Source organism: Muscardinus avellanarius (genome assembly GCF_963383645.1).
Source record: "Muscardinus avellanarius genome assembly, chromosome: 2".
Classification (NCBI taxonomy): Eukaryota; Metazoa; Chordata; class Mammalia; order Rodentia; family Gliridae; genus Muscardinus; species Muscardinus avellanarius.
In genome coordinates this window covers 61057049-61066766 of record NC_137787.1, presented here as the reverse complement: position 1 = coordinate 61066766, position 9718 = coordinate 61057049, and the positions used below count along the sequence as shown (strand labels likewise).

The 9718-nt window shown below is 40.8% G+C and overlaps 1 protein-coding gene across 1 annotated transcript; it reads right to left on the bottom strand.

Annotated features, from left to right (window-relative positions):
• Positions 1-4340: 4340 nt before the first annotated feature.
• On the bottom strand, positions 4341-7011 carry ATP5MC3 (ATP synthase membrane subunit c locus 3; the record flags this gene model as incomplete). The annotated part of the gene is made up of 5 exons (XM_080689524.1): positions 6995-7011; positions 6703-6814; positions 5498-5575; positions 4859-5052; positions 4341-4455 (listed from the first exon to the last, which is right to left on the bottom strand). The coding sequence occupies exons 2-5, from the start codon at positions 6739-6741 to the stop codon at positions 4341-4343; spliced, it is 426 nt and encodes a 141-aa protein (XP_080545650.1). The 5' UTR covers positions 6742-6814; positions 6995-7011.
• Positions 7012-9718: the final 2707 nt, after the last annotated feature.

The window sequence follows — 9718 nt, the reverse complement described above, 5'->3', positions numbered from 1 at the left end:
AGGGGCATTCTAAATCCGAGCTGCACCCCCCAGCCCTTTATTTTTTTAATCTTTTTATTTGCAACTCAGTCTCACTGAGTTGCAAAGGGGCTCACTAAGTAGCTGAGACTGTCTGCAAGCCCTGGTCCTCCAGTCTCGGCCTCCTGAATGCTGGGATTACAAACATGCATCACCACGTCCAGCTTTGCTACCTACTTTTTTAAAAAAATTATAAAAACAATTCTTTAAAATTAAATCCCAGACTACAAGCCGTCTCTATATCAAAGTAAGCCAAGGCATTATGGCTGCCATTGATGCCACAGATATATAAAGAATTCAAATGCCCTGGTCATTGGGCTAAAGGGAAGCTGGAAATCAAATTTTGCTTTTAATATGTAAACAATTGGGCAAGTAAGTACTTACTATCAATAGATTAATATCATGAAATTACCAAACTGATTTGTACACAAGTATGAATCTAACAACTTATAGAAATCATGTTTTAAAAGTCTTTGCAGAAATTAACTATACAAAATTTCCCTTTCCCAAACACTTAACACCTACACCAAAACTTTTTGAAAAAACTTTCAGCAGAATGAGTATAGGTTATTTCCTTTTCATTTCCCATTTGCCTACAACCCTTCCTTAAAATTAACTGCAATAACTGGGCGTGGTGGCACACACCTGTAATCCCAGTATGTAGGAGGCTGAGACATGAGGATCACTGTTTAGTGGCTAGCCTCAGCAACATAATAAGATCCTGTTTCAAAATATAAAATAAATACAGCTGGGGGTGTGCCTCAAAAAAAGGGGGGGTTGGAGGTATATCTTGGAGGTAGCATACTCCTGGGTTCAATTCTCAGTATCACAAAATTAACTAACTACAATTAAATTTATTTCTGCCCACCTTTACCCCCTCAGCAACTCAACCACAAATTTTGATAATTTCTTGAACCTACCTTATCTCCAAAATACTAAACTCTTAAATTCTTCCAATGTCTTACTATTTTTTGTTCTTACTGAAATAAATTTTCAACCTTATCAAGGCCTCCAAGACCCTTGAGCCCACCCACCTTTGGCACTGTGAACTGAACCGTGGGATTCTACATCTGAGCTATGTATACCCCCAGACTTTATTCTGAAACAGGATTTCTTACTAAGTTAGGGCACACTGGCCTCAAACCTTCCATCTCCTGTCTCAACCTTGTAAGAACTGGGATTATAGGCATGTGCCACCATGTGGGCCCTTGCTTCTGTTTGGAATTCTTAGGTCATCCTGTTGAATTCCCCTTGACCTATCATTTCTGTAGTACTTATCTCTGATAACCTTTTTGTTCTTTATATCATTTCATGTTAACAAACCTGCTAACAGTACTGGAAAGTAACAAAACTAGTTCAATGAAGTCTACTACAAATTCTCTTCTCAAAGTTGGATCCTTACTGCTACTCTGCATTTTGTATGTGTGTGTGCAGGTTGGGGGTACTTGGGACTGAACACAAAAGCATTCTATCTCTGAGCTACACCCCCAGGCCTTTTTACTTTGAAACAAGGTTGCTGAGGCTGGTCTTGATCCTGCAATCCTCCTGTCTCAGCCTCTTAAGTACTAACATTACACCATGCCTTTCTTTCTCTTTATATGCCCACAAGGCCAACGTGTAAGAATATACCTACTGTATTTTAAATTATCTAAAACCCCCCCAAATTCACCATTTTCTGAAATCAAGTTTTTCTTATCACCCCTAAAGTAATCACATTACCTACCAAAGCATGGGCTTTAGAATCAAAGATCTGGATTTGGATCCTGACTTAATCTTGTGATTTGGAAAATTAGTTTAATTCCTTTCAGCTTGTTTGCCTTTCCAAACTGGAAACAAATCCCAGTTTTATAGTTTTTTTTTTTGTGTGTGTGTGTGGTGGTACTGGGGTTCCTGGACGCCTTCTACCTCTGGGGCTACACTCCCAGACCTATTTTTTATATATATATTTTTATTTGGAAACAGGGTCTCTTAAGCCAGCGCGGCTGGCTTCGAACCTGGGCGATCCTCCTGTCTCCGCCTCCCAAGTGCAAGGATTCAAGTTTCAGCCTCCCAAGTACTCTTATTACAGGCATGTGCCATCACACCCGGCAAAATTCATTTCATGTTTGTTTGGTGTGAAAGTAACACCTATCAGCCTCTGTTCAGAACCAAATTACTAAAAAGCATTTACCATTAATGCTTACAAAGTTCATAACCTAAAGGTGATACTTGCTATAAAAATGGTAGACAGTAAACAGTTCTGCTGACACAGTTGGTGTATTCCAGTTGCATACTTTCAAAGTCCAAAATCTGTTAGAAGAAAAATGAAATAGTAAGTAAAGGATATCTATGTTCATTGCACTATTTCCTTTCCCCATCTAGGTAAAATAACCTGAGCATACTTCCGAGTTATACTAAAGACTTTTGTTTTCAATCTTAGTAACCTGAAGAGCATGCAGCACAGCTCAAGTGTTTCTATACTCCAGGGAGTACCTCAGCTCAGACACCACTTTGAAGAAACCTGTTATAGAACCATTTTAAGCTTTGTCAACCACCAAACTAATACCAAGAGTAGGTCTTTCCAAGGCTGCCTTTATTTATAATGAACTTAGAACAGAACTAGTTAATCTGAGTACTCCGTTTTTAAACCTGTTATGATTTTACTGTGTACTGTTACATCATACAGTGCTTTTTAATCATAGTGAAATACATGTGAAATTTGCCATTTTAATTTTAAAATGTACAATTCAAGGGCAGTATATTCAGATTATGCAACCATCACTGGTTCTGCAATATTTCCATAATCCCAAATGAAAACCCATACCTGTTGAATAGCCACTCCTTATTCTTCTTTCCTTAGTCCCTAGTAACTGCAAATTGGCTTCAGCTTTCTCTGTGGATATGCCTATTTTAAATAACCATTAAATAACCATTAATCTAATCATATAGATGTAGCTTTTTTATGGCTAGCTTCTCAGTACTTTTCAAGGTTTACCCATGTTTAGCCTATATTAGTATTTCACTCCTTTTTATAGGTATATAATTTCCTATTATACAGCCATTATTTTGTTTATCCATCTATTGGTTAATGGACACTTGGTTATTTTTACCTCTTGGCTATTATGAACTAATAGCTATAAACATGTATGTTTTGATTCTCAAACAGTATCTATAAAAATTACCTGGGATGCCTTTTTTTAAAGTGTAGATTGCTAAATTTCATGGGCAAAGATTCTAATTTGGTAATTCTGGGGACTTTGGATTTGTATTTTAAACAAGCACCCTAGGTGATTCTGATGAAGTTTTCCCACCACTTCAGAAATTCTTGTAACTGACTACTCTTTCTCAGTTGAAATCACACTAGGCAGAGGGCATATAAGGAGTAAAATGGAGCTTTCCTCTGTCCTGTCTTAGCCTTCATATAAACCATGACAAATAATATGGTACAATTTGTTGGGGGAAGATGCAGTCTCTCAGTAGTAGCACTACTTTCTTCCTTTTAATCAGAAAAGTTCCACGAAGTAACATGCAATATTAGATGCAAAATACTGTTACCAACGATCATTCTCAACACTTCTACTGTGAACAGGTTGGCAGCAGTGATAAGCATTGCCTTAGCAACTTTTGGCTTTAAAAAATGTAGCCAATTTACTTTTTGATGACTGGTTTTAAGAGTCCTGTTCAAAAGTAACAAACTAGCTGCCAGTTATTTTGAGTCCCTTTCTTAGAAGATAGATGGTGATTCATTACAGACACACAATTGCTCATGAGATTCAAGGAAAAATCACATTCCCTCCTAGTTTAAGATTTCAAATCCTAAAAAGCTGACATGATTTATTTTTAGATCCAGCTGTGTAATACCAGCCAAGTCAACTTGGAAGGTGATTCTGTTCTGAAGTATTCTGATTCATGTTAACCCTTAAAATCACAAAACCATCTTGGACAATGAACTATCTTGGCTTAATCAATCATATTTCACAGAAGCAAGGATCAAAACATTTTTCCTTTATATGAATAAACAAAAGTCCTGTAAATTACAATGTGAAGAACACTGTATAAAATAATTCCCATAAAAATCACATTAGCCTCTTTTTCATCACTGGTACAACTACTGTAGCTTCCTCTGAATTGGACAGCATCTGCCCAAATGTTCCTTGTGAAGACCTAAACTTAGGTAAGTACAAATCACAGCAAAAATTAAAGTTTTCATCTTTAATGAAATGACTTTGGAAATAACGTACATTTCCTTGACACCAATACTACAGTTTTTGGAGTCACAGTAAGATACACAGAATTACATCCATAATTACTATGAATGCCAATATTTCAAGCAGTAATTTCTGTTACATGGCAAATAAGATCAAGAAAGCAACCATCAAACAAAAGAGACCCATAGCTTCAGACAAGGCAAATCCCAGGATGGCATATGAGAACAGCTGCTGCTTCAGCGAAGGGTTTCTAAAAGAGATACAACACATTTAACTGTTACTTCAAAATATTAATTTCAACATTTTTAATTAATATTAAAGAATCAAGTTACTAGTGTGGGGAATCTCTGTACATTGAAAAGTCTACCTGATGAATATTTGCCTAGACTTTATTTGCTTCTTTCTGCCTTTCACATTGTTCTCTCCCCCAATCCTAATCATATGGCATATATATGTCAACAAATGGTTAATTTACGTCCTTTTTGATGGGATCCTGACCTTTTTATTTATCCCAATTGAGATAATGCATATAAACCATCACAATATAATGCAAGGCACACAGTGGGTACTTAATACAAAGTAGCTATTGTTATTTCATTCACTTTTTAAGTTTCCAAATATTTCTTTTAATACTCAGGGACAGAAAAGATTACCTGGCATAACCAATGATAAGGCTGCCAAAGACTGTTCCAATACCAGCACCAGAACCAGCCACTCCTACTGTTGCAGCACCTGCACCAATAAATTTGGCAGCAGTATCAATGTCTCTGCTGATTGCACTGGTCTGAAACTCCCTTCGGATTAGCTGACATACACCATTCTGGGCCCCATTAAATACCGTAGAGCCCTGGAGAACAGGAAATAAAGGCAAAGTTCAAATCAGTAATCACAGATATCTTAATTACTGTAGTGTCAAAATGATACTTTACTGTAACTGAGTATGAATAGGCAGTTGTATGTAGAATACAAATAACAAGATATATACCTTATAGTTGTTAAAAATAAACAGCATTTTTTTTTCAATGTAGTAGGTTTTCCAATAACTGGTTACTATGACCTCAAGTATAAGCAACTCAAAACTAAGCTTAAATACAATATTTATTGGCTTACTCAGGTAGCTAAGTTTTGAATACAAAAATTTCTTATTGCCTCATCCTTTGTATATTTTTTGGGTAAAAGAGTGGGAAAACACTGCCCCTCAAACCAGTCATTAATGAATCTGCCTCCCACTACAATTGAGACTATAAGGCTGACTGGCAGTGTTATCTAATTTCTATTATTGCTACTCTTACCTCTCCAGTCCTAGCCTCTGGTCGATATAACACTGATGCAGAAATTGGTCTGTACGCAACTCTGGATCCAGCTCGGATCTATTAATGAAAAAAAGTGTCCAAGTATTAAAAATAATATAAGACTTCAATGACCTTACTTGTACCATGAATTCTAAAAAAAAAAAAAAATGCAAGCAACAAAAATGGATTCAATTTATCTGTATTAATTCTAATCAATCCTGGTTGTTTCGTCACTTTTAACACAAGCAATTTTAATAAAGTTTCATGCTAATGGAATTGTAAACTTGCTGAGTAATCTATTTGTAATACTCTGAACAAAAATTCTAAGAACAATTAGTTAAAAAGAGAATATGTACTGCTCTTAATGTTTAAATTATTGTGAAACATTTCAGTGAATACCCCAACAAGTACATTAGGAGAGCCATTACAAATGCTGTCATTTAAAACAGCCTGTAAGATATTATAAGCCCCCACCATTTTCAAGGTGCCCATTTATTATAAGGTTGAACAAGGAGTTTAAGCAATTCTGTACTAGTTTAAGAATAATCAGTGAAATACCCTCATCAGAAGGACATGCTCCAGTCTGGCTTCTCTGCCCTTGAATGTCCACCACACTAAGGTCACAGAAAATTCCTTTAGAACCTCTAAGACAAATCCTCCAGATTTAGACGTCCCCTAAAGCCTCCAAAACGGTTTTGGAAATAATATCCCAGAGGCAGAAACTCTGGGTTCCCCCTCCACCTTCCTCCACCCACACAGGATGAGGCAAAGTCCCTCCCTCTGCAGCAGCGAGTTTGACCTACAGAGAGGCATCTGGGAGCAATGCTGCGGTGGACTAGGCCTCGGCGGCCCCTGCTCTTACCGCCTGTCCCCTAACTTAGATCGCGTCCACCCAGCCCAAAGGGAGGCCGCGGGTGGGGGAGGGGCCGTTTCGAGTGGAGGACCAAGGAGGATGTGACCTACAAGGCGTGGGCCCTGGCAGCTAGGCCTCAGCTGCTCTCCCCGCCCTAGTGGAGGGGGAGAGAGGTCTGAGATGCCCCAGGCCAAGGAGAAAGGGAAGAAAAGGGCGTCGGGTTAGGGGCCGAGGACACAGCTGTTCCCAGGAGGGCGGCGAGCGCCGCCAGCAGCCTGCCCCATTCAACAACGTGGCCGTGGCGGGCCCAGCGGCCCGGCCTTCGGCCCCCGGCCCAGGCGGGGCTACGCACCAGAGCGGGGGTGCAGGCGAGCTTGGCGCAGGCGAACATCTTAGACTCTTCGGGGAGGTGCGGCTGGAGGATTTAGGTGACAGGCGACGTGGGCTCCTCTCCCGCTTCCTCTCTGCGGAGGCAAATAGGCTTAAGGTCATGCGTCCTCCAGGGGCCTGTCCTTCCCGCCCGCCCCGAGGGCCCGTGCACACCGTCGGCTCGGGCCGCGTGCCCGGCGAGGCGCCAGCAGGATGAATGGGTCCCGCGGGCGCCGCTCGCAGCGCCAGCCCGTCCCTCGGCGCCCTCCGCTTACCTTCCCCGAGGTGGCGGCGGCGGCGGCGGCAGAGGTCGAAGGAGTGGGCTGCGCGCGCAGGCGCGGAGCGGCTCTTATCCGCGCCGCAGCACCCGGATGCAGGAGGCGGGGTGTCGGCGCCCCGCCGAGGCGCTCAAGGTCGTTTTGTAGCAACTTTATTGGTAGCCACCGGGCAAGGACAGCGACAGCCGTCCACTGAAGGGCTGGCCGGCCGGGGAGAGAATAAGATGAAACTGAATACTAGTTTGGGCAGAGAGCGCTGAACAGGTGTCCTGCCTTTGATCTGAGCTGGCGGAAGGAGAGCGGGCCTTTTTCTTTGCATTCACACGGTGTGAGCCTCACTTTAGTAGCCAGCCCCCTTCCTGATGGTTCTCCTCTGAGAAATGGAAAGGGGTGGGGGAAAGCGCTCCTTCACGACGTGACAGCAAAGTGAAGCTATTTCTGTGTGTGTGTGCGTGTGCGTGTGTGTGTTGAGGATTTAACGGAGCAGCATCCTATCTCCGCGCTACACCTTCAGCCCTATTTTATTTTATTATTTTGAAACAGGGTCTTAGTTGCTTAGAGGCTGGCTACGATGAAGAGGCTGTTCTCCAACTCGTGATCCTCCTGACTCAGACTCCCAAGTACTGGGATTACAGGTGCCAGCCACCACGTCCTGCAAAGTGAAGCTATTTCTAGGAATCCAGAAAAGGGTTCCATAAGTATGGTTAATCCTTTAACTGAGAGAAAGCCTCACCCAAAAGTACTGGGACGGAAGAGCAAATTAGTAGACCTAAAGTCCTGACTTTGGCAAAATGTTGCCTCTGGCTTAGTGAGGGTCAACTTTTCTTCCACCACTGTAATTGGAAGAAACAAGGGATTTTAGTATATTTCATATGGCATTTAGACTAAGCCTACTCAATTATTTTCTTTTTTATTGAAAATGATATACATTTAAACTGTGATTGGTGCCTTCTCCCCCGTTTTCCCTTCCCCCCTCCCAAAATGCTATATTCATACTTTTACACATATTCAGATGTAGCTCCTCCATTAATCAACCTCAGCCTTTTCCCTCCCCTATCTTTCCATTCTAGCTTTGCTGAGATTTCCCCTCCATTATCTGGAGTCCCTCTGGTATCCCCAATGCTCCCTAGTTTGGGCCTATTAAACATATGTCCCTTCTCTTTCTGTGCTTGGCTGATCTCACTTAACATAATATTCTCCAGGTCTTTCCATCTTCTTGTGAATACGATGATTTTGTTTTTCTTTATAGCTGAATAGAATTCCATTGTGTGGATTTCCCATAATTTTGCAATCCACTCATCTGTTGATGGAGACCTAGGTTGGTTCCATATTTTGGCTATTATGAATTGTGCCACTTTGAACATAGGTATGCATATGTTACTGTAGTTCTCTGATTTCAACCCCTTTGGAAAAATACCCAGAAGTGGTAGAGCTGGATCATATGGTAGATCTATTCCCAGTTTTCTAAGGAATCTCCATGCCGATCTCCATAGTGGCTGAAATAATTTGCATTCCCACCCACAGTATAAAAGTGGTCCTCTTTCCTTGCATCCTCTCCAGCATTTGTTGTTATTTGATTTCTTCATGCTTGCCACTCTGGGGTTAGATGGAATCTCAGTGTATAAACCTACTCAATTTTAACAACTTTTTCTAGTAACTTTGGAAATATCTTTAGATGAATGCAGAAATATCTCATAAAATATGTTTTTACTGAATTTCTGATATTGCAATAAATGCTTGAATTGTATAAATTTAATAGTTCTAAAAAGTGGCTATGGAAGTGATACAAATCAAAACATAAAATTAGATATTCAGGCCAGGCATAGTGGCACACGCTTGTAGTCCCAACACTTGGGAGATTGAGACAGGAGGATCACACAGGTTCAAAGCCAGCCTCAGCTACTTAGTGAGGCTCTCAGCAACTTAGTGAGACCCTGTTTCCAGATAAAATATTTAAAAAATAGGTCTGGGAGTATAGCCTGGAGGTAGGAAAGCCCCTGGGTTCCACCCCCAGTACCACACACACACATTAGATATTCAGGAGCTGGAAATGTATCTGAGGGTAAAGTGATTGCCTAGCCTTCCTGAAGTCCTGGGTTTGTTCCCTAGCACTACAAAAGCAAAAACAAACAAAACAACCAGGATGTCCAGCTAAGGAAATGGCTAGGTATTGCACTCTGCCTGAGCCCCAACCTGAAACAATGCACAGAACATCAACTTTTGACTAGCTATCACAAAAGTGTGTTATCTAGCAGCAAACCAGGGGAAAAACTTGAAAAATGAATAAGTCTTTACTGATCGAACTTCAGATGCAAATGGTTGAATATAATATGGATGTCAATATGTTAGGCTCAAATGTTAGCCAATAAAATAGAGATAATTCATGTGGCAATTCAACAAGGGATTATTATTATAGTTTCTCAAGTATTCAGTATTCAGTGGGGGTTTTTTGTACAGGAGATTTAACTCAGGAGCATTCTGCCTCTGAGTTACACCCCTATCCCTATTTTATTTATTATATATATATATATATATATATATATATATATATATATTAACTGAGGATGGAATCCAGGGGTATTCTACCTCTGAGCTATGCCCCCAGCCCTATTTTTTTTACTCTTTATTTTGAAGCAGGGTGTCACTGAGTTGTGGAGGGCCTCACTAAATAGCTGAGGCTGTCCTCGAACCGTGATCCCCCTGTCTCAGCCTCCCAAATGC